Source organism: Varanus komodoensis, unplaced genomic scaffold (genome assembly GCF_004798865.1).
Source record: "Varanus komodoensis strain SLA01 unplaced genomic scaffold, ASM479886v1 scaffold108, whole genome shotgun sequence".
In the NCBI taxonomy this organism is placed as follows: Eukaryota; Metazoa; Chordata; class Lepidosauria; order Squamata; family Varanidae; genus Varanus; species Varanus komodoensis.
This window is the reverse complement of record NW_025335307.1, coordinates 491139-516859: the sequence shown is the minus strand read 5'-3', so window position 1 is coordinate 516859 and position 25721 is coordinate 491139. Positions and strand designations below refer to the sequence as shown.

The window sequence follows — 25721 nt, the reverse complement described above, 5'->3', positions numbered from 1 at the left end:
CTGGGTCATGTCAGCAAGTTCTCAGAGCATGCCTTTCTTGCACATGGGAGAGAGGAAGCTTTTCAGGCTGGAGCACAGGGGTGCTCCAGCCTGAAAACCACAGGGGTGCTCCAGCCATATGGCCATTTATTAGGGAAATCACACTGCACACTGGTCTTCCTGCTAAACCCCATGGGGTCCCCTCCCCCAAGGACCATCCTGAGCCCATGAGGCACACCTGAGATTGCAGGGCTGTGCCTAGCATCTAAGTAAAAAGGCAAGGCCCCTCCTTCCCTGCAGCCCAGCTCAGGGATAGGGAGAAGCTGGAGGCAGCACAGGAGTCTTCCATGCAGGGACACTTATTCTCATTTCCCTCAGCTGGAGCCTTGTCTGCCTGGGCTCCTTGTCCATTTTGGAAGGAAATTCCTCTAACTGTTCCTCTACTTGGTTGAAAGGGGAAGGATGGAAGTCTTGCCAAGAACCGGGAGAATGGCGCTCTTCATTCTGCTGCTGCTGCTCCTCCCAGAGGCCTGCTGTGGGATGCTGGATGTCAAGTGTCCCTGGAGATGGCACAAGGCTGAGCTGCAGCCACAGAACTTTTACCGGCCAGGAGACTTCATCTTTGGTGCCAGCATCTCTTTGGCAAGAGGTATTTTTGGACCACACACTTTCAATAAACCTGCTTCTAATGAAGAGCTTCAGTAAGTTTTTGGCCAGCTTGACATGATGCCACAAAGCGCTGTGGGCAGCCAAGCAGCGAAGCTTGCAGTGGCATGCAAAGCTGCAGCAATTGCTTTCAGCTGGCTTCTCTCTCGTGAACTCCCAGCCAGGTACCCACAAGCAGCATAGGCCAAAGGGGAGTTCATGGCAATGGAAAGGCCGCTGGCCCAGAAGGTGCACCACTTTCTTGGCTCTGCACTCCTCTTCCTTCCCATTTCCTTCAGCAATAGTGGCTGCACTTGCTGGACTCCTGCCTCGGATGGGCACAGTTGCTGCCTGTGTCTTGAATGGGGAGTGGATCTGACTCAGACAGGAAATAGACCTTCCCCAAACTCTGGAATCCCACCAGCAATTCTGCAGGAATCAACAGTTGAGCTCTTGCTTTGGGTTGGGACCAGGCAAAGCATGTGGAAGCCTAAGGAGCAGGATGTAACCTGAAAGTGCAGAAGAAGGATTCACAAGCAGGATGGCAAGGTGGCCCGCTTGATTTCTTATTTCAGGTTGGGCTCCACAGATTATTGGACGTTCCTCTCCATTCTGTTTGCCATCCAGGACGTCAACCAGAATCCCAGCCTCTTGCCCAACCTCACCCTGGGCTACAGCATCTATGAGAACTTTCATGATGTTAGACTGACGTCCGACGCAGCCATAGACCTGCTCTCGACCTCTCAGGCCCACGTTCCCTACTACAAGTGTGGCAGATGAAATCAACTGCTGGCTGTCCTTGAGGAATCTGACTCCGACAACTCCATGCAGCTTTCCAACCTGCTGGACATCTTCAAAATCCCACAGATGAGAGACTTGGGAGAAGCGATATGAGGTGCCATGCAGAGAAAGCCAAAGTTTCTCCAACACATTTGCATGCATTGTATCCCTCCCAGGACATGAGACAGTCCTACTCAATCCCTAGATGAAAAGGGTTCAAGACCCTTTGCTTCCCACCAGGCATCCATCAGTACTGTTCGTGGCAAGGATTTGAATAAGGTCCTTCTTCTTCATTTTCTGACCATGAGAGACAGGACATTCCAGGAAGTTATTGAGTAAAATGTCTCTTTATTGTAGGTACACTCCCACATCAGAGCGTGCGCCCATCTCCTGTCAACAGCACTGTCCGCAGCCGCATGCACAGGGCTTTATTCTGTTCTGCTTTTTGCAATGATTAGATACTGAGAGAATATAAAGGCAGTTACTTTTTTACACAGTTGCCTTAAGCTATGCCTCTGGTGTGAAATGATCTGGCTCCAGGCTGATCTTTCCCAAGTTCTCTCCTTCATGGCCAAGGTTTATACTTTTGACTCTTTATGTCTCCAGGATAGAATCCTAAATAATAGATGTTTGTTGTTTGGCCACCAGGAATAAATTGTATTCTCCATTAGGACCAGATGTAGAATGAGTTATTCTGCCCTTCAGGGTCAATCGAATCATTGAAATCCAAGATAATTTCCTTTTCTTCCCCATGCATGAAATGCAGAAGGGAACAGACAACCCTGAGACCCCAGGAAGGTGACCACAGCATCTGTGCTTCACCAACCCCATGAACCAAATTCTTCTCCCACTCATACAATGTAGTTTTGGGAAGTTTGTTTGCAGATGAAAAATCAGGAGAAGTTCAAATGTTCACATTACTCCTAGCATCCATTTTTCAGTGTTTTAAACTATTGATAAAATACTTTATTTTTCAGAAAATTATAAGCATTGCTTCTTCTTGAATTGTGTTTCATGCATATAATTAAAGGTTGAATGACTTTTTCTCATGAATGGAGCAACTTAGATTTGGTGCTGAAGTGAAGCAACCCATCAGTCTCTTCCTTTCTTTCCCAGATCATGTATACATTCACTTCTCAGGTTAGGAGAGAAAATAGTTGGTCCTCTTCCTTCTACTGGATGCTGCCTGAAGAAGGCATCCAGTACCCAGGGATTGTCAGGCTGCTGCTGCACTTCGGGTGGAGGATGGTTGGTCTCTTTGCACTGGACACTGAGAATGGAGACAGGTTCATGAGAATGGCATTTGCGTGATTTTTTCATGCAGCATCTCCGAGGTGAAAACGGGTGGTATTCCAATCAAGCTGCAGTCACTGAAGGAGTTGGTAAAAATCCATGTCTTTGTATATTTTGAAGAGGCCTTCTCCTCGTATGCAATACAGATTGTAGAAGCAGTTAGAGAAATGTTTATGAAAAATGGTAATGAGAAAGTCTGGATCACCACAACTTTGTATGATTTTACCTTGGATTTAGTTTATACATCTTTTGATTTCCAGCATTTCTATGCATATTTTTCTTTCATTCACCAAACAAGTAAAAGTATTAATTTTAATGGTTTTAATGTTTTGTACTTCTTCATGGAGAAATACATGAAGAGAGCATTCAAGTGTTCCTATTTACAGCATGTGCTGTCAGTGAAAGAGTGGACAAGATGCAGAGAGGAGGAGAAACTGGAGGGCCTACCCCAAGTGGACAAGGAGAGGAAATTGTCTCTGGACAGCTTCTTTGCTTACAACACAGTCCAGGCTGTGGCCCGTGCTGTGGATGCGGCTGTTTCCTCCAGATCCAGGATGAAAGACATTGAACGTGGAGGCATGATAGACATGCTCCATCTCCATCCAATGCAGGTATTCCCTCCTCTTCTTACGTGCTGAATTTAGAATGTGAGAAACTGGGATGAGATTTTCCAAATGGAGGGGCAGCTTTATCTCTGCTCTGGTCCCTGTTGTGGCCCCTTCTGCTGACTTCCTGGAAGAGAGTCCATTTCATCATGGCAAATATATTTGGTCTGAATCATGTTGAAGCAGAACATTGAAGGAGGAGGAGGATTGTAAAGATTCTTGCTCACATTCCTTGACCTAAGTATAATGAGACTTGAAAGAGTAGGATCCAAAATGAAGGCCTAAGGACCTGGAAACCTCGCCTACAGTAGTGGCCTGACACCTCCATGAAGTATCTTTCTGTCTGTCTGTTTTTGGTCTAACGTCGGAAAGGCAGATATGTGCAGCTAGTGCAAGCCAGCAGGTATCTTGGAAGGAAAAGTGGAATTGCGGATGCAGTGAGGGGGCATCCTCATGGGAATGAGACAAATATGATTTCTGAGGTGAAGCAGTGCAGTTGTGATGCTAAGTCCAGTACAGAAGTGAAATGGGGATCTGAGGCTGAGGAAGGGAATCCCAAGTGAAGTGAAAATATGGAGGGAAGTCCCTGGATAAAAGGGAGGGCTGTCAGGAACAAAGGAGCCAAACGATGCTCTTCACTGCTGGAAGCACTGCAACCATTGAACCAATTTTGGCTCCCTGAAAATCAGACTCTCAGGCTACATGTAACCACAATGGAAGAGCGAGTGGACAGAGTGGCAGCTACAGGAGCTCTGGGGCAATGCACCCATACAATGCTTGAATTCTGACTGAAGGCCAATCCAAGTGCAGTCAAACCGATGCCCCGAATGGCAGGAAAGCCCATTTTAGGAAACTGAGAACAATGCTAAGGAAAGGGCCAGACAAGTGACGTTGAAGAGAAATGCAGTCCCATGCCATGTGAAACTAATGACAAAAGGATGGGGTGTGGATTTTTATTTAAGGAAAAGAAGAAGACAAAGGAGACAGTCTCTTCCACATGCTTTCAAAATAGAGACTCTGATGATCTTAATACCATTCCTCTGCACCCAAATATAAGAGGTTGAAGGAAGGCGAAGCAACAACAGAGAAATGCAGGCATGAAGCATAGAATGGAAGGGAGGGCATCAGCATCAGGAAGACTAAAGAGCAGAATCAATGGATACTAGTGAGGGACTTCAAAAACCTTTGGCAACCAAAAACCTTCTCCAGATACATCCAGAGTAAAAGGCATGAGAAAGCTGCTGTGGTTCAGGTAGCCCCAGCAGCTGGTAAAAAGATGACGGAGAAGGAAAGCTCCAAGTTCTCAGGTGCTTCTTTGACTCTGTCTTCCTTAAAAAAAAGGAGGAAGGAGCACCCTGTGGAAGGGAAGGACTGTGGGAATACTGCGGATATTATCTATGTGGACTTCAACAAAGTTTTGGACAAAGTGCCCTTTGACATCATGATTAGCAATGCAGAGTTGCTAATGCAGAGTTGGCTACAGAATCGGACTCAAAGTGTGTTCATCAATGGCACACCTGGAGCTAATAAATGGGGATCTGCAAGGTTCAATCCATGACCCAGTGCTCTTCACCATTTCCACTGATGACTTGAATGAGGAAGTGCAGGGAATGTGGGTCAGATTCTCAGAGTTCACAAAAGCAGGGAGGGTAGCCTTGTTGACCAAAAGACATTTCACAGGATGTCACTAGGAGAAACAGGAAAGCATTCAGAGGAGGGCAACAAGGTTGACACATGGACTGGAAAGAAAGACATATGAGTTTATCTTGAATGAACTTGGCAAATTTAGCCTGGAGATGAAAAGACTGAAGGGAGGTATGATAGCAATCTCTGCTTGATCATCGCAGAGTGCAGAATTGGAAGAAAGGGCTTGAGGGAAATGAAGCCCTTCTGGGCCCCTTCGAAATCCCCTGCTCTGTGATTCCTGTGAGACCCTCAAGAAGTTAGTATCCTAAAATGAACTGCCAATCAGCTTCTGTAGGATTAAAGGCTCTGGAGCAGAACTGTCCATTTACTGCTTCTAAGGGTAGGTGAAACATTGCCCTCAAAGAAGCTGCCCATCTTTCCCTGAGGCTTGTATTCTTGGTTTCCTAAATGCCTAAAGGAGACCATGGGCATTCACCCCTGAAAGCAGAATTCTGCATATAATAAGAGTCATACCAAGCCATAAAAGTTTTTTCTTTCTCTGTTCTTCCAGCTCCACCCTTTCCTGAGTGACCCCCAGTTTCACAATCATTCTGTTGACGGGGTTTATTTAGATGAGAAAGGAGACTTGGCTGTCGACTTGGACCTTGTCAATTGGGTGAAATTTCCCAATGGTAGCGTTGCAAGAAGGAATGTTGGGAGTCTAGAATGGAGGGGCTCCCCTGGCCCCAAATTCACCATTTGCCAAGATCCCATTGTGTGGCCGAGATGGAAAGATCAGGTGAAGAAAACAATCCTCATCATTCCATTCTTTTCATTTCCCGTCCCTTCACCAAGCTGCTGGATAACAGGAGTACAGAAATTTATTATGTAAATAAAAAGCATGAGATGTAAGCATTGTAGTGAATAAAGGTGGTGCATTTAATTCTGAGGGAATATTCAGCTTCTTCAGCTGCACAGGAATGTGTCCAGATATGGAATCTGCTGAAATGCTGGTGGTCCTCTCCTCTCCTCATTTGTCTCCCCATTTCCCAGCTTCATTAGCTCAACCCCGACACCAGGTTTCACAGTAGCCCTATCTGCACCAGATATTGCTCTCTAAAAATTTCAGTTGCATTCAGTTACAATTAATTTCAATGTTTTATTCTTTTATTAGCATCTTTACTGCTCAGTTTCTGGTAATTTTAGAGAAAATTCTTTTTTTAGTAATATATATAAAAACTAATACACAAGATAATATATTGTTTATAGACGGCTTTTTACTCCTGCCTCAGCAGTCCCCGAAATAATTTTCCTATTACTGCTGGTCCACAATGGTAAAAAGGTTGAAACCCACTGAATTAGAGAATCCACTGAACTGCTGGAGGTCCTCTCTTCTCGGTCCTTTCCTGCTCTGTCTCCCCAGTCGCAGCTTCCTCAACCCAACCCTTCTCCCTTGATGCTCCTTCTCTCTCGCTCAGCTGCTGCTGCAGGCCAGATGTGTGGAGAGCTGCTGTCCGGGATTCTTCAAGGTGGCTCGAGAAGGACAGCCCGTGTGCTGCTACAACTGTGCTCTATGTGCGGAAGGGACCATCTCCAATCAGGAAGGTGGGTGAGTGCAGGAGAAAAGGCACTTCCTGTGAAGAGGGAGAAGATCTGACCATATTTTGGGAAGCATTTAGTGGTGCTAAACCATCCTGCAAAGACCTTAGAATGGCTTGGAGGATCAAAACAAAACATTTTCATGCCTGGGGGTGCGTTTACCCACCCTCTCCCTCCCCTCCTGAAAGCATTACATGGACCAAGCCCTGAGGGGTTCTTTCCTGCTTCCCCGAATGCCTTGTTCCCTCTTTCCTTCAGCATCCACAGACTCCTTGTTCTTCAGAAGACTCAGAACATGTTTTCCCTTCACTGCTTATTGCTGCTAAGCCTCCCCTGCCCTCCCTAATTCTCCATTCCTCCTAGTCTTGTACATCTCCCCAGGAACATTCCCTACTACTTTTGTGGGTGCTGATGTGTCAGTACACCTTTTTCTCCCTCCACAGTACCCATCACAACACCTTGGCACATGAAGCCAACCTTCCTGTGCTGTTGTTTCCCCCCACTTGTACAGCAACCACCCCACCCTGAGATGTTCCCCCAACAAGAAGTGGGTAACTTGCAGTAAAGGAACTTCCTTAAGCATAAGGGACTTTTGGACCCTCTGTTGCCTCCCTTGGAAGAGCTGAAGGAGGACATCTTGATGGCACTGCAGTGCTTCACATCAGGGAGGATGCAGGGCAGGGTTGCTGGGTCCAGAGGATGATGCAACAAGTGGTTCCCTTGGTTTTTGGGGCATGGGGCAGCAGGTTCACATTTGTAAAGCAGTGTTGGGAGGAAGGACATTTTGCTTGGAGCGTCCGATGTGCATGTTGGGCTTCAACATTTTGTGTAATGGGCAGGGGGCAGATGGGTTTAAGTCCAAGAGGATTGTAACGTTCCACAACATTTTATGTTTTCCTAAAAGTGAAAAACAAGGCATAAAAGGTAATACAATGAATGTGTCTTCAAGTGCACTGAATGTCGAATACAACACGATAAAGCATTCACTATTTCTTTATTCAATTTCTTTACATTCAGCCATATCTATTGAGAAAATCAAGGGCCAGGGACTATTGCATCCCCAAGGTCATCACCTTCCTCTCCTATGAGGAATATTTGGGGATCGTCCTCACTGGCATGGCCCTTCTCTTCTCCGTTGCCACAGGAAGCATTTTGGAAATCTTCAGGAAATTTCAAGAAACCCCAGTAGTCAAGGTCAACAACCGAGAGCTCTCCTACATTCTGCTTGTCTCCCTCCTGCTTTGCTTTGCATGCCCTTTCCTCTTCATTGGCCAGCCAGGAAGCATCACCTGCCTCCTTCGACAAGCAGCCTTCAGCATCACCTTCTCAGTGGCCATCTCTTCCCTCCTGGCCAAAACTGTCACTGTGGTGCTGGCCTTCCTGGCCACCAAGCCAGGAAACAGAGCAAGGAACTGGTTGGGGAGAAGTTTGGCCAACTCCATTGTTATCTGCTGTTCCAGCCTCCAAGTAGTCCTCTCCAGCATCTGGCTGGGGACTGCTCCCCCCTTCATCTAGTGACCTCCATGGCTGAGTCAGGACTAGAATCTGGATCACCTTCCTACTGCACCTTCTGGGCCCCCAGTCAGGCAGGAACTGCCAGTTGTGGAATTCCCTCACCCCATTAGGAGAGTGAACTCCCTCCACCAAGTCAGAACATCCCACCCTCATACTACTTCCTCTTTTCTCCCATCCAGAAGACCTTGAGAATTAGAGTTAGTTAAAAACTCAGAGAACCTCCCAGAATACTTTGCAAATGCGAGATGACCCACTCAGACCGTTTTGCTGGGCAGAAGGAGTCAAATGCTGAACTTCTCATTTGGTCCCAGTCCATTTGGCTCTGAGGTAGTTCTCTGCATGACTTTGGAGAAGGGTGAGGTAACTACTAAATAGGGAGGGGCAGAAAAGGCCACACAGCGGCAGATGATCAGCCCATGTGTCAGCATCCTCTTTGGGTTCTTCTCCACCCACATGTAACCTGGGTCAGTCAAGGTATGGATCACCAAATGACTGGTCCCAATTCCTCAATCTGTCCAGAGTGGCCCTCTTCTCAACCAGTGGAAGCGTGGTGGTCTCTGTTGAGCAGAGGGAAATGGGCACTCCTTTGGGTCCTGGAAAAATGCCTTGCTGGAGAGCTTATGGCAGAAGGTGGGCCATGTGGTGGCTGGGGTGCCAGGGATGGCATACCCAGGGTGCACAGCCTAATGCCTCAACCCAGTGTGACTTATGTGCACCGTACATGGAAGCTCAGCCTGTGTCAGGCTTAATGTATCTTGAGTGTGTGCGAGTCAGACTGGAAGAGTCCTGGGTGAAGGAACAGCTTCCTTTCCAGCTGGTTAGCTGGGTGGCTCAAGTGCTGGAGTTAGAGCTAGGATTACGGCTTGGTCTAGAGAAATCCCAGCAGAGTGCTGCGACCCTGCATCATCTGCATCCACTCAAGCAGGATTGCAGGGAACTTGTCATGAGAAGGCAGCTGGTCTGGCTTGACATGAGAAAGCTTCTTGTGGGCTGTGTTGATATCCTTGAACTTCCTCATCCTGTGTAGCTTCTCCTGGCTCTATACAAGCTTGGAAAAGCAAATCTGAAACTGCAGGAGGAAGGGATGGTCTTTTGAGTGATGAAAAAACCATGATGGACAACTGAGCAGTGAGAGTGAAGTTGGGCGCATCCAGACATATACTACAGGCACTTTATTTCAGCTCTCCCTAAATCATTCAGACGGGAATCTAAGCACTGATGCTGGAGGATGTAACCCTCCAATGTGTGTTTGGGAAGAGGCAATGGATGCTCCAGGGATCTGCCCCACCAGACGGCATGGTCCTCCCACACATCCAGGCAAAGATTATCTCCCCACACTTCATCCTGCCAACTTCTCCCCACTCCATTTAGACACACAGGGATGGAGTCCCTGCCATGGTCCAGCATCTTCTGGGGTCAGGGTTGTTTCATGACTACCACACATCCTAGTCCATTTTGCAAAGTTCCTTTCTGGCTAATTATTTGGCAAATTTGTTGAGATTGGAACAAGAAGGGGCCCACCAGTTCCACTCCTGGCTGGTCAGAACTCTATATTTCCTCTCACATGAAAATTATGCCCCTACTAGCACCACTGCAGTTAATACTTTATTATTATTAATGAGGAAAAAATGAATAAAATGCATGAAGCAAAGTCACGAAGAGTTGTCAGCTGCTGTTTCTCTTGCTTTTGACAGATGCAGAGCATTGCCTGAAGAGTCCAGAAGATCAGCATCCAAATAAGGCCAGGGACTATTGCATCCCCAAGGTCATCACCTTCCTCTCCTATGAGGAATATTTGGGGATCGTCCTCACTGGCATGGCCCTTCTCTTCTCCGTTGCCACAGGAAGCATTTTGGAAATCTTCAGGAAATTTCAAGAAACCCCAGTAGTCAAGGTCAACAACCGAGAGCTCTCCTACATTCTGCTTGTCTCCCTCCTGCTTTGCTTTGCATGCCCTTTCCTCTTCTTTGGCCAGCCAGGAAGCATCACCTGCCTCCTTCGACAAGCAGCCTTCAGCATCACCTTCTCAGAGGCCATCTCTTCCCTCCTGGCCAAAACTGTCACTGTGGTGCTGGCCTTCCTTGCCACTAAGCCAGGAAACAGAGCAAGGAACTGGTTGGGGAGAAGTTTGGCCAACTCCATTGTTATCTGCTGTTCCAGCCTCCAAGTAGTCCTCTCCAGCATCTGGCTGGGGACTGCTCCCCCCTTTCCTGACTCTGACAAGCACTCCCAAGCAGGGCAGATCATTCTGCAGTGTAACGAAGGCTCTGTGGCCATGTTCTACATTGCTCTCAGCTACATGGGCTTCCTGGCTACCGTCTGCTTCACACTGGCTTTCCTGGCCAGGAAGCTGCCTGGGGCCTTCAACGAGCCAAGCTGAGCACCTTCAGCATGCTGGACTTGTGCAGTGTCTGGGTGTCCTTCGTGCCCACCTACCTGAGCACCAGGGGCAAGTACATGGTGGCCGTGCAGGTCTTCTCCATCTTGGCCTCCAGTGCTGGGCTGCTGGGCTGCATCTTCCTCCCCAAGTGCTACATTATTCTAGTGAGGCCTGACCTGAACACCAAGGAGTGTCTCATGATGAAAAGCAAAGCATAAAGTATATTTTATTGTTTGTCAACTGCTCAAGAATTTCCCTTAGAATCTGAGGTAAGATGCATTTTGCGTATGCCAAAAGGATGTAAATGAAACAAATGATATAAAATTCCTTTGCACTTTTCTGTACTTGGAGGGGAAAAAGCTCTATTTAATGCCTGGGGAAGAGCATGCAAAAAAATTCCCATTTTTATCTCATTAGCTAAGCTATCTTTTTTGTGTGTTTTTTTTTTCTATTATTAGTTTCCATTTTTAGTCTTTGAAATTTTCATGTTATTTTGAAGTGTCAGAAGAAAAATTCTTGTTGACGAGAACTTTACAGGATGCAGACATGCAACTTCTCAACTTTTTTAAAAAAGTTCTTTCCTACACTTGGAGAAATTTTGAGATCACTAATGTGAGGACTGTGCATCTCCTTTCCCAAATCTTCTTGCACCTGAATTCATGGCCTACAAACCTACTGAGTGTCCAATCAAATCTGCTTAAATTTACAATTTTGTTGTGAAGAGGAAGAGGCCCAAAGATCTCCAAGAACCCTTTATTGTCAGGAACTTAAATTAAGAAATCATTCATCCACATCCATCAGAAGTGTCTCAGGACCCTCATCTGCAGTCTGGAGATATTGCACCCAGATGTCAGTGGAGGAGATTTGGAGGCTCCTGCTCTTCAATTCCTGATTTTTATGGAAGCAGAAACCTTCAGAAGACTCTTTCAGTCAAGGTAAAGGAAAGGCACACACTCCAAATGCCCAGCAACTGGTCCACACGGACTCTCTGGCCTCCTGTCCCAGCTGCCTCCGGCTCACCTGCCTATGCTTTGCTCTTTCCCTGCAGCGCAAGTGGCTCATCCCCAGCAGTGCAGCCCACAGAGGGAGGGATCCTGCACCACCCACAGAGCAGTCAATGGAATGGGAAACTGCCTACATGGAAAGGCAGGAGGGGAAGGAAGGAGTGAGGGAGGGAAGGAAGGAAGGAAGGAAAGAGGGGAAAATTCAATTACTTAGTAATGTTGAGATATGTCATTTACAATAGAAGAAAATGAAATGTGTAACAATGAGAAGAAATACAGTCACCTTAAAGAAATAAAGCATTGATTATCCAGTTTTGTTTTTTATGGGAAGGCAGTTAATAGAATTCCTTTTATCTGTACCTTCCTCTTTTACAGTTCCATTCTCTTTTCAGGTTGGGTGGACAGCTTACTACCTGACTAACCAGTAAAAAAAATGTGAAAAGACATGTCCCAGTGGCCTTTTGAAAGAGATGCTTACAAAGTCTGAACATTATCAGAAGCTCTGTGTACTGAAAAGAGAACAGATTGTGTGGACTGCTTTGGCAGAGGAATGTCTTCTGAGAGAGAGAGAGAATGCCCCCTAACCAAATGTAATTGACCTGTAAGACCTGACCCTAACTAGGGATTTCCTACTCCAGGTACTGGCTGCATTTCCATGGAACATCAGCAAACCATGGGTTAATTAATCCAAGATTTCCCTTGGTTTGTGCTGCCATACTTTTCCACTTGCAGTTGGCTGGATGAGAGGGTGCTCCATGGCATCTGAGTGGGGGAAAACTGTTCACCTGGAAACTCCTGAGAGAGCCAAAGTGGTGTTGTGGTTAAGACCATGGGATGGGGGCTTGGGCCACCTGGGTTCTGGTCCCTGCTATGGAGATCAATGGGTCACTTTGGGCCAGCCACAGACTCTCAGTCCAACCTACTTGGCAGGGCTGTTGTTGTGGGGATAAGAGTGAGAGCCGGAGGAGGAGGATGGTGAAAACCGCTTTGAGTTCATAAGAAAAAAACAGGATATAAGTCAAATAAATAAAAATGTTGGTTGGCTGTGAGAGGTTTTAGCAGATGTGTAACCCACAGTATTCAAGTTCAGGGATCAGGGAGGACTCGCCAGTTGGGCCAGTTGGAGACTGCACACGGAGGATGGTGTTGGCCTGATCCCAGCACTGGCCATGGCAGATAACTCAAAAGAATTAAGTCAAACTGGCATCCATTAATCCATTAGGTCAAACTAGCAAGCCAGGTCTCTGGGTGACTGCATGCAAAAGCAGACTTACAAAGCAGCTCGGCAGAATAGGCCCTGCAAAGGTTGGGGTCCTTTTCTGGGGTTCTGTGAAGGTTGCAGATCGATCCTGTCTATGAGAAAAAAGGGAAGCTTGGAATTTAGGGTTTATGCCCGCAGCCTCACCCTGGGGATTCTCCCAGTACTCAGGGAAGCAATGCGCTTTTCTTTCCCTTGCTTTTCGTCTCTTGGAGGCCTAGTGATGGGGGCAGGGGCCACACTGAAGTCTTCACAGCTGAGGAGGGTGAGGAGGAAATGAACCACATGTACAGGATTCAGGAATCAGGCTGCTGGAGGAAGTTGCTAAAACACGGGGAAGGTTGCTCTTATTTTCTAGTAGGAGGAGACAGAGTATTCTCTTGGAGCCCGCTAAAGCATGGATGAGACCAGCCCATCCACAACATGGTTGTCACACGGTGGTGTGGCCAGGAAGTTTCAAGGAGAGTGGGGATCTTTCAGCACTGTCATGGACATATGAGGGGGGAGGGTCCTCCTCAGCAAAGACAGGCTTGCAACCCAGTCAACCTGCCATGAATTTCCATCCCTGCGATGGATTCCACTGAGCATGTACAGAGTGCATTTCATTGAAGAAGCGCATCCTCTTTGTCGTGTTTGGCACAGCATCAAGCTGAAGTAGCAGCTCACTGGGAATCTAAAGTTTCTCTTTGCTTCCATCTGACTGGGCTCCTGGACCATACCCATTAATAGATGTACATTATGCACTTACCACATGCCCCTGGGCTCTTCAGGAAAGGAGAAGGTGCAACCCTTCTTTTTCATAACCTGGAGAAGATTCAGAGGGGATCTTATAGCAACATCTAGGTATGCAAATAGGTGTCACATGGGAAAGGGCTGTGATCTGTTCTCTCCTTTGGTCAGGGGAAGGACATGGTCCAGTGGGAAAGTGCTCAGGGAACTGGGTTTCAGGCTGGATGTCAGGAAATACTTCCTGATGGTCAGGACCCCTAGGATATGGAATGGGCTTCCAAGGGAGGTGGTTGAGGTCCCATCAGTGAGGGTGTTCAAGGAAAGATTGGATAAGCACTTGTTGGGTATTACATAAGCAAAGCCGGCAGAAACTGAGGGTCAGACTGGATGGCCTGGGGGACCCTCTGATATACTTGTTTTCTATGTAGCTAATCCGAATACAGTCATACTTCGGTTCATGAATGCTTCTGCTCGCAAACAATTGGGTTTGCAAACACAAAGTTCAGCAAAGTTACCAGCCAGGGCAGATCATCCTGCAGTGTAACAAAGGCTCTGTGGCCACGTTCTACACTGTCCTTGGCAACATGAACTTGCTGGCTGCCATCTGCTTAACAGTGGCCTTCCTGGCCAGGGAGCTGCCTGGGGCCTTCAATGAGGCCAAGCTGATCACCTTCAGCATGCTGCTCTTCTGCAGCACCTGGGTGTCCTTCGTGCCCACCTACCTGAGCACCAAGGGCAAATACATGGTGGCCGTGCAGGTCTTCCCCATCTTGGCCTCAAGCACTGGGCTGCTGGGCTGCATCTTCCTCCCCAAGTGCTACATTATTTTCCTGAGACCTGACCTTAATACCAAGAAACACCTCATGATGAAAAGCAAAGTATAAAGCTGGATTTGTATTTTACATCCAGTGCTCAAGGTTCTTATACTTGTGAACAGCCCAGACCTCCATTTTGGGTATGTGCATAGTATACAAATGAAACCAATGATATAAAATTCATTTCAATGTTTCAGTACTTGGAGGAAAAAAGTACTATTTCATACCTGGGGAATCAGCATGGAAATGTTAGGCAATGACAATTTCACAAGTCACCAGATGTAACTCTGTGATGTGTAGATGTGACCGAGACAAATGTACCTCGCATTGAAAGAACCATAAATTAGAGTTAGGTAATAATCTTTGGTCTCAAAGTGAAGATACATTTAGACACTTCCATGTGGTACCATTTTCATTGTTCTGGCACACGTTGTTGAGAAGTTATGGGGCATCATGAACAGCAGACACTTCCATCCCTTGTAGGCAAATATACTCGCCTGTGTATAAATCTTAATTGTGAAATATCTTGAAAACTTTAGCCAAACAGCACCTTTATCACCTGTTTTCTAATTCATGTAATCAAAATATGTAAGAATTAGCACATTTTATCTCAGAGGTTGAAAATTTCCAAAATGTGTAGAACAGTTTTATAGAAATCATAATGCATGACTGGTCTTCTGTCTAAACCTCATGGGGTCCCCTGCCCCAGGACATCCCAAATCTCCTGATGAAAACAAGAGATTGCAGAGGTGTCTTCCATCCAGGCGCACAAGGGCAGGCACCTTATTCCCTGCTGTCAGAGCTCAGGGAAGAGCTGAGGGAAGGGGAGGAGCCCTACCTGTGCGGCACTTCTGCTCACACTCTTCAGAGGAAGTCATGGCTGTGCGGGCACCAAGTCCATTCCAGAATTCAAGTTGGTTGAAAGGGGCAGGATGGAGGCTGTGCCAAGTGCAGGCAGAATGGTACTCTTTTTCCTGCTGCTGCTACTGATCCTCCCAGAGGCCTGCTGTGGGGTGCTGGAGGCCAAATGCCCCTGGAGCTGGCACCGTGATGAGCTGCACCCATGGAAATGCTTCCGGCCAGGAGACATTGTCTTCAGTGCCAGTATCTCTGCAGCACATGGTCGATTTAGGCCACACACATTCAATAAACCTGCCTCTAACGAGCAGCTTCAGTAAGTCATTGGCCTGCTTGACCTGACACCAAACTGCACCATGGGCAGCTGGGCAGGGCAGCCTGAAATTGCAAAGCCTGAGCAATTCCGTACAGCTGGCCTCTCCCTCACAAAGACCCAGCCTGCGAATTCACAGGCAGCAAAGTCCAGGGGAAGTCCAGGGCAATCGAGGCAACAGGCCCTAAAACACATGGCACTTTTTGTGCCTCTGCCCTCCTCTGCCTTCCCTCCTCACTCAGTGTGACCAGCTGCACTTGCTGGGTTCAAGCCTGGGATGGGCCCCTTTGCTGCAGGCGTCTTGAGATGGGGAATGGACAGGGACTTGGATGGGAAATACGCCTTTCTCACCCACTGCAATCCCACCAGAACTTCTGCAGGAATCAGCAGTTGGGCTCTTGCTTAGGGTTGGGATCAGGCTGACCTTCTGGAAGCACAAGAGGCAGGAACCAGCCCCAAAGGACAGTTGAAGGACTCACATGTATGGATGACAGGACGACCACTTTCTTTTCTTTTCTTTCAGGTTATCAACCCAATATTCCTGGAAGATCCTCTCCTTCATGTTTACCATTCAGGAGGTCAACCAGAATCCCAGCCTCTTGCCCAACATCACCCTGGGCTACAACATCTATGACAGCCTTCATGATGTTAGACTGACGTCCGATGCAGCCATAGACCTGCTCTCGACCTCTCAGGCCCACGTTCCCAACTACAAGTGTGGCAGGAGAGATCATCTGCTGGCTGTCCTTGAAGAATCTGATTCCGACAACTCCAGGCAGCTTTCCCATATGCTGGGCATCTTCAAAATCCCACAGGTAGGAGGACTGGGAGAAGCAATACGAGTTGCTATGTAGAGAAAGCAAAGATCCTCCAAAAAATTTCCATGCATAGTATTCCTCCCAGGACAAGAGACAGTTCTACTCAATCCCTAGATAGAAGGGGTTCAAGTCCATCTGCCCCACACCAGGCACCCATCCGGTACTGTTAATGGTAAGGATTAACAGAGGGTTCCTCTTCTTTAATTTCCAACTGTGAGAGAGACAGGAAACTCCAGCAAGTTATTGTGTAAAAAGTCTCTTTATTTTAGGTACACTCTCACATCAGAGTGTGAGCCCATCTCCAGTTGAGAGCAGTGGATGGCCAGCATGCACAGGACTTTTTAATGGTCAGCTGCTTGCAATGATTTGATATAGAATGTACTGCAGGTTACTTTTCTACACAGTTATCTTAAGCTACGCCTCAGGGAAAAGCAATGTGAGGGGCCATGTAGAGAAAGCAAAGACTCACCAAATCATTTGCATGCATGATACCCCTCCCAAGACAACAGACCGTCCAACCCAACACGGAGATGAAAAGAGTTCAAGCCCCCTCTGCCCCAACCCAAGACACCCATCAGGTTTGGTTTTTGTTGAGGTTTAACAAAAAGGTGTCTCTGTTCATTGTCTGACCATGAGAGAGACAGGCAATGCAGACCAGTAATTTTTATAAAAAAGACTTTCTTGTAGGTGCACACCCACATTAGAGAGTGAGGCCATCTCAAGGAGAGACCAGCAGCCACAGCCATCACACACAGGGCCTTTACAAGTTCAGCTTTTTACAGTGATCAGATGTAGAGAGAAATTAATGCATGTTACTTCTGGACATGGCCATCTCAAACTACACCTCTCGAGTCAAAACAACTGGCTCCAGGCTGATCATTTTCACATGTTGACCTTCGAGACAGAGGTTTATACATTTTATTTTATATCAGGAAAAAATTCTATTCTTCAATAGTATCAAATGTACAGCAAATAGAATGGCACAGTCAATTATGTCATAAACATACAAGATAGTTTCCTTTTCTTTCGAAGGCATGAAATGCAGAAGGGCAAGGCAGCTTCTGAGACCCCAGGAATGTGTGCTCAGCATATGTGTTTGACCAACCCCAAAAACGTATTCTTCTCCCATTTATTGGATGTCACTGTTTTAAACTCATGATGCTAAAACACTTTATCTTTCAGAAAATGCTAAGCATTGCTTCCTGGAAAGTCATGTTTCATGCAGATAGTTCAAGGGTAACTGGTTTATCCTCATGAGTTAGAGAACTTAGATCTGGTGCTGAAAGGAAGCAAACCATCAGTCTCTTCCTTTCTTTCCCAGGTCACTTATGCTTTTACTGCTCAGGTGCAGAGAGAAAAAAGTATGTCCCCTTCCTTCTACAGAATGGTCCCTGAAGAAGGCATCCAGTATCCAGGGATTGTAAGGCTGCTGCTGCACTTCAGGTGGAGGATGGTTGGCATCTTTGCACTGGACACTGAGAATGGAGACAAGTTCCTGAGAACCATGAAACTGGAGCTCCTCAGGAATGGCATTTGCTTGATTTTTTCATGCAGCATCTCAGAACTGAAATCAGGCAATATAAAAATCACACTGGATTCACCAAAGGATTTGGCAGAAATCAATGTTTTTGTTTTTTTTGAAGAGTTCCGTTTCTCATTCTATGGAATACGAATTGTAGAAAGATGCATTGAAACGTATGAAAAACCTGTTAATGGAAAAATCTGGATCACCACAACTTTGTACGACTTTACCATGTCTTTAGCATATGTAAATTGGAATTTTCATCATGTCTCTGCATATTTTTCCTTCATTCCCCAAACAAGTAAAAGGATCAGCTATGATGGTATTGAAGATTTCTATATATCTATGGAGAAATTCATGACACAAGCATTCAAGTGTTCCTATTCAAAGCATGTGCTGTCAGTGAAAGAGTGGGTGGGATGCAGAGAGAAGGAGAACCCGGAGGGCCTGCACCAAGTGGACAAGGAGCGCACACTGTCTCTGGACAGCTACTTTGCCTTCAACACAGTCCAGGCTGTGGCCCGTGCCGTGGATGCAGCTGTTTCCTCCAGATCCAGGAAGAAGGATATGGAAACTGGAGGCAGGCTACATGTGCTCCAGCTTCATCCATGGCAGGTATTCCATCCCCTTCTTGGGTATTGAATTCAGAATGTGTGAAAATGAGACGAACTTTTCCAAATGAAGGGGCACCTGGAAGGCTCTCTGCTTTGCACCCTCCTACTGGCTTTCCAGGATTCAGCCTGACTGATCGTGCCCCATAGAGTTGCTTCAAGTCAGCCTTAAGTGGAAAGTAGAAGGAGAATGAGGACTATATGCATCCTTGCTCAGGTTCCTTGACATAAAAATAGTAGAACTTGCTTCCTTGCCTGGGTTCAGAAGACAAGTCAATCCATGTTTGACCTGATATGTCTGGCTGAACACAACCCACACTTGGTTGCGTCTGCATTCCTGATCACAAGATACATTTGGGTTCCTAGCTGAGAAGAGCAGGGAATTCTGTCGCAGCTGGTCTAGGTCTTTCTAGACAAGCAAGTAAGCTTCTGGCAAGCGAGTCAACATGGAGAGTTCTGAGGAGCTTGGCAGTGGAGCTGTAGTGGCACGGGAAACCAAGGCAGAGGAAAGGGGACTCTGCTAGTCATCTTCAGGGTGGGAAGGAGAAAGCACAGAATGTTGCAACATGGAGAGAAAAGTAGAATCCACAATCAGAGAATATGTACCTAGAAACCTCCCCACTGGTAGCTGCCTGCAACCTCGATACCAAGCCTGCTTTTCTGCCTAACCTCAGACTGGCAGACAGATGCAACAAGTGCAAGCCAGAAGCCATCTTGGAAGAAATTGTGAGAATGCTGGAGAGGGGAGTGGGCACCCTCAAGGCAATGAGAAGATGACAATTGTTTAGGTTGAGCAGTGCAACCACAACTCTACATGTAATGACGGAGACAGAAGAGCATCAGGGAACTGAGGCTGAGGAAGAGAATCCTGTGGAAAATGAAAAAGAGGATGGAAGTCCCTGGAAAAGCAGGGAGCAGTCAGGAGCAAAGAGCTGGAAGATGCTTTGCACTACTGAAAGCAGTACAACCAAGTGACCACTTTCAGCACTTTGACATTCAGGCACGCAGGATGCATGAAACCAGCAGGCCAGACCCAGTGGAAAAATGGCCACTACATGAACTCAGTGAAAAGCAGCCATGCCTTACTTGAATTCCTACAGAAGGCAAATCCAAGTGTAGCCACACTGACTGCCTGAATGTCAGGAAAATGCATTTGAAGATGCTCAGAAAGATGCTAAGTCAAGCCCCAGGGACAATCATGCTAAGGAGAAAAGCAGTCAGTCCTCAGTGTGTGGGGGGTGTATTTTTAAAAATGGCAATTCTAAATGCATAATTCTATACATGTCTGTTAAATAAAAAAATAGAAGATAACAGGGAAGATCTGCTCCACATGTTTTCACCCAAAATACCATCTGTAGCTAGCGGAAGGCAGGCCAGGCTACAACAGGAGAATGCAGGCAGGAGGCAGAGAAGGGAAGGGGTGGCATCAGGAAGACTAATGTGGAGAATGGGTGGAGGTCAATAAGGAATGTTAAAAGCAACCAAAGGAGTTCCCCAGATACTTACAGAGTAAAAGCAGAGGAGTGATGTTGTGGTTCAGGGAGTCCCTGCAGGTGGCAAAATGATGACAGAGGACAAGAAAAGCCCAAATTCCTCAGTTCTTTCTTTGACTCTGTCTTGTGCAAAAAGAGGAATATGGTAGCCCCTGAGAAAGGGAAGGACAAGCAGAAGGAGCATGATGAGAAAACAAGTTTGACAGCAGAAGGGTAAATGAACTTGTACACACAATGAAGAAGCCGGTCTCCTGGGCCTGATGAACTTCATCCAATTGTTAGAAAGGACTTGGCAGAAGGAGCTTCACAAAAACATTCTTATGCTTCTTTAGTAATCCTGAAGGATAAGAGAAGTGGCAGATGGGTGCAGGTGACCTAATGTTGTTCCCACCTTGAGGAAGGGAAAGCAGGAAGCCTCTCGGAATGACAGAAGAGTCCATCTGGATTCAGTGCTCTGAAAACCTTGCAAATAGTGTAGTCATCCCAAGGTACCCATATGAATTTGTCAGGAGTAAATCCTTTTATTTAGTTGGATTTCACTTTTCAATTGGGTAGCCTCCCTGGTGGACTGTGGGAATGCTTTGGCTATCATCTGTCCGGTCATCAGGAAAGCTTTGCACAAAGTTCCCCATGATATCGTGATTGGCGAACTAGCTCCACACTGGTGAGATACAAAAACTCTCAGCTGGATGCACACTTGGCTACAGAATCGGACTCAAAGCATGCTCATCAATGGCCCCTTCCACACCAAGAAGAGGTAAGAAGTGGAGCACTGCAGAGTGCAGTCCATGGCCCAGTGTTCTTCAATGTTTGTATTCATGAATTGAATGAGGAAATGCAGGGTATGGTGATTAGATCTGCAGATCTCACGGAAGCCAGTGGGCTAGCTAAGAGGTTAGAACAAAGATAGAAATTTCACAGGATCTCAGTAGGAGAAACTGGAAAGCATTCAGAGAAGGATGGCGAGAATGTTGGGTGGACTGGAAAGAAAGCCAGATGAGGAGAGATTGAATGAACTGGGCAAGTTTAGCCAGAAGAAGAAAAAACTGGGGGAAGGTATGATAGCACTCTGCAAGTACTTGATGGGTTGTCACAAAGGGTAAGGTCACGATCCCTGCTTGATCTTTCCAGATCGCAGGACGTGGAACAAAGTGCTCAAGTGAAAGGAAAACCTTCTTGACCCCTTCCAAATCTTCTAGGTTTTGCCTGAGATGCCTCAGAAACAAATCCTATTGGGTACACCATAATGAACTCCCAGGTCATTTTCTGAATGATCCAGGCTCTGGAGCTGAGCTGTCCATTTTCTGCTTCTAAGGATTCCTGAAATCTTGTGATCAACGAAGCTGCCACTCCTGTCCCTTCAATGATGAGGGTTCTATTCTCTGTTTCCTAAATACAAAAAGCAGACAATGAGCATCCAGCAAAGAAATTGGTAATTTGTCCATAAGAGACAAACTGAGCCACATTAATCTGGAACCTGCTCTTCAGTTAATAGTAGGCTATGAGAAGTGCCTTGTCAAATGCTTGTTCCTTCTGTGTTGTTCCAGCTCCACCCTTTCCTGAGAGACCGCCAGTTTCACAACCATTCTCTTGATGGAGTGTATTTAGATGAGAACGGAGACTTGGCAATCAACTTGGACCTGATCAATTGGGTGATGTTTCTCAATGGGACTGTTGTAAAAGTCAAAGCTGGGAGTCTAGAAAGACAGGGCTTGTCGGGCCCCAAATTCTCCATTCACCAAGATCCCATTGTGTGGCAGCAGTGGCAAGATCAGGTGAAGAAAACCATCCGCATTGTTCCACTGTTTAAATTTCCCTTCCCTTCATTAACATTCTGTCTTATGGGAGGTGCAGACATTTAATAATTATATAAAATGCATGCCATGTAAAAGGTATGGTGAATGCATTGACGCATTGCACTTGGAGGGAATGTCCAGCTGCTTCAGTTTCACAGAAGGGGGTTCAGTTATGAAATCCACTGAAATCCTCTTTCTCCTTTCTAGCCCTGTCTCCCCAGTACCCAGCTTCATCAGCCCCAAATCTCCTCCCTTGATGCTCCTTTTCTCTTGCTCAGCCCCTGCCCCAGGCCAGGTGTGTGGAGAGCTGCAGCCCGGGATTCTTCAAGGTGGCTCGGGAAGGACAGCCCGTGTGCTGCTATGACTGTGCCCCATGTGCAGAAGGAACCATCTCCAGTCAGGAAGGTGGGTAAATACAGAGGAAAAGTCATAACCTGGGAGGAGGGCAGATATCTGTCCTCAGTAAGCAGCACATTTAGGGATGCTCTGAGATGGTTCTATGCATAGCTGTGGAGGAGGTTGATGCAACTGTTTAGTATTGTCCAGATTGTCTCTCTGCTCAACTCATGGAGGGATGGGTGTCTCAACTGAGCAGAGAGGAGTAGGCAGGCATTCTGGTCCTGGAAAAGTGACTTGTTGGAGAACTTGTGGCAGAAGATGGGCTTGTGACTGGGAAGATGGAATTCCCAGGACACACAGCTGGAGCCTTGGAAACAGTGGAAGGACAGACCATGGTGTGGCTTTGGTGACCTGTTGGTGCGTGCTCAGCCAGTGTCAGGTTCCATGCATCTTGAGAGTCAGGAATCAGGTTGGATGAGTCCTGGGTGGGAGAGCAGCAGCCCTTCCAGCTTCTTCCCTGACTCTCAAGGGGTGGCTCAACCACTGGAGTTAGAACTGGTTTTAGGACTGAAACTAGAGGAATCCCAGTAAGGTGGTGCAACCATGTATCATCTCCCTCTACTCAAGCAGGATTGCAGTGAGCTTGTCATTAGAAGGCTACATGCCTGGCTTGTCCTGAGAATGCTTGTTGTGCGCTGCTTTGAACAACTTCAACTTCCACCACACATGCAGATTCTCCTTGTCCTGGAGCTGCAGGAAAAAGAGGTAGTAATTTTGCGTACTGTGAAAACCATGCTGGACAACTCAGAAGTCAGAGAGGGACAGCGAAAACCCATTCATATGCAATGGAGGCTTTGCTCAGGCTGTTCCTCAATCATTTCACACTGGAGTCTAAGCATCAATGCTGGATTGCGTTGCCCCCCTTGTGGGTTTGTGGTGGAACTGTGGATGGTCCAGGGATCTGAGGATATTTGATGAGTTTGGAGAAAGAAGGAGCCCACCAAGTCCATGCCCGAATGGAAAGTACTCTCTGTTTCTCTCCCACCAAAATTATGACCCTACTAATCTTACTGCAATTAATAAAAATACTAGAAATCAGAAGAACAATAAAGAATAACGTGTAAAGAAGAGAAACTGGAAGGGATGTCAGGTGCTTTTCCTCTTGCTTTCGACAGATGAAGAGTATTGCCTGATGTGTCCTGAAGATAAGCATCCAAACACAGCCCGGGATCAATGCATCCCCAAGGTCATCACCTTCCTCTCCTATGAAGAATATTTGGGGACCTTTCTCACTGGCATGGCCCTACTCCTCTCCATAGCCACAGGAACCATTTTGGGAATCTTCAGTAAATTTCAAGAATCCCCAGTAGTCAAGGCCAACAACAGAGACCTGTCCTACATTCTGCTTGTCTCCCTCCTGCTTTGCTTTGCCTGCTCTTTCCTCTTCATTGGCCAGCCAAGAAGCATCACCTGCCTCCTCCGGCAAGTGGCCTTCAGCATCATCTTCTCAGTGGCCATCTCCTCCCTTCTGGCCAAAACGGTCACTGTGTTACTGGCCTTCCTGGCCACCAAGCCAGGCAACAGGGCAAGGAACTGGTTGGGGAAGAGTTTGGCCAACTCCATTGTCATCTGCTGTTCCAGTATTCAAGTAGTCCTCTCCACCATCTGGCTGAGCACCTCTCCCCCTTTCCCTGACTCTGACAAGCACTCCCAGTCTGGGCAGATCCTCCTGCAGTGCAACGAAGGCTCTGTGGCCATGTTCTACGCTGTCCTTGGATACATGGGCTTCCTGGCTGCCCTCTGCTTCACAGTGGCTTTCCTGGCCAGAAAGCTGCCCGGCGCCTTCAACGAGGCCAAGCTGATCAACTTCAGCATGCTTGTCTTCTGCAGCATCTGGGTGTCCTTCGTGCCTGCCTACCTGAGCACGAAGGGCAAGTACATGGTGGCCGTGCAGGTCTTCTCCATCTTGGCCTCCAGTGCTGGGCTGCTGGGCTGCATCTTCCTCCCCAAGTGCTACGTCATTCTATGGAGGCCTGACCTGAATACCAAGGAGCACCTGATGATGAAAAGCACAGCATAAAGTGTCTTTTTATTGTTTGTCAACAGCTCAAGATTGTAACATTTGTGAACCATTCAGGCATCATCTATGTTAGGTGTACAGATCATATAGAAATGATGCAAAGGGGAAAAAGATCTTTTGCACTTTTCAGTAGCTGGAAAAAATAAAAACTTATTTTCATACATAGGGAAGCAGCATGCAAGAAATTTCCCCATGTCAATCACATTAGCTAAGTTTGGTTTTTATCATTTTTGTTTTGTTTCTACTAATTGTTCCTGTTTTCAATCATTGAGATGTTCCTGCGGCATTTTAAAGTATCAGTAGATAAATTCTTGTTGACCAGAACTTGACTGGGTAGCAAGAATGCAACTTCTTAGCTTCTAGAAACATTTTCAAGTTGCCTGTCATCCAGAAGTCATTCTCCAGGGTGCGGGGGGCTTTTTGTTGGGGGAGGATTCCTCAGGAAGCTCATTCTGGCAGTGTGGATTACTTCCCTTTCCAGCCTGCACAGGACTGGCTCCTGGGGGCATGCTCACACACCTGCTTTGCTGCAAAAGTGCACTGGCAAAGGCATCCTGCCTGATCTGCAGGAAGATCCCCAAGACTGCTGAGACCAAGCAAGAAAGATCTGGAGTAGGGAATGTCTTGCTCCACATGTATATCGATTGAAGAAGTCCTTTTCCAGCCCTGAGAGCTCATGCTTCATTTGGGAATTGGAAGGGACACTACTCTAAGGGTGCAGGTTGCTCTTTCTGGAGCAGAAGTCCAGCCAGACTCCTTCTTCATTAGCAAATCATAGGGATGTGAGGATGATTTGAAACAAGGATACAAGAAGAGTAAAAATGTAAAAAAGAAAATTCCTTAGCCATAGGAGCGGGACACTGGGATCAGATAGCACTGTGGAATTGGCACATAGACAAGATAGCAGATTCCTTGCTCAATGACCTCATGCCTATTAACAAACACACTCTGGATAGGAAATAAGCTCATAATAATTCACCTGGAAGGGATCAAGTGGGAAGAAAGAACATGTTTTGGAGCAGCACGGAATAGATAGACAGAAAAGACTTATCTCCCAGTACCTAGCTATTGAGGGAAAAAGAGGAGGGAAGAAGCGGCTGGAGAAAGGGCATAAATATGGGATGTGAACATGTGCTTTGTGAGTTGGCAAGGGGAAGAAAACCTTTCTAATTCCCTTTATTGCAATAAAGTTTCAAAAAGAACTCTCTGTTGCCTGGTACATTTGTTCTTCCAGGGGAAAGGAAAGTTACTGACAACTTGGGGCCTTGTCCAGGATCCTCCTACATCCATCATCGGCTTGATCAGTGGGTGGCAGTGGGAAGGTACACCCTGCTAAGTTTAGCAGTCCCACTGGCAGCTCTCTGCAAAATACGAGGGCGATCACTGACCCGAGACAAATTGAATTCGGGATCACTGACCCGAGACTTCTAAGGACACCAGTGGGATGGATGGTTTTGGAGTGTTTACTCAGAGGAAAGGAGGAAACCCTGATCGGTGCATCTGAATTAAGGTAAGGGATTTTTATTTCTTACTTGAGGGTTAGGGATGGGGAATAGAGGGTTTAGAAAGGGGGATGCCCCTAAAGGCAAGGCACAAGGGAAAGGAACTTTCCTTGAAAGTTCATGAAAGTTCCTGGGGAGGATGTTAAGGTTCTTGGATATTT

General features: G+C 46.8%; 1 protein-coding gene across 1 annotated transcript; it reads left to right on the top strand.

Moving 5' to 3' along the window:
• The first annotated feature begins 468 nt into the window (after nt 1-468).
• Nucleotides 469-24058, top strand: LOC123018039 (vomeronasal type-2 receptor 26-like). Its single transcript, XM_044419776.1, has 5 exons — nt 469-680; nt 2729-2786; nt 21391-21495; nt 21918-22035; nt 23154-24058. The coding sequence occupies exons 1-5, from the start codon at nt 469-471 to the stop codon at nt 24056-24058; spliced, it is 1398 nt and encodes a 465-aa protein (XP_044275711.1).
• Nucleotides 24059-25721: the final 1663 nt, after the last annotated feature.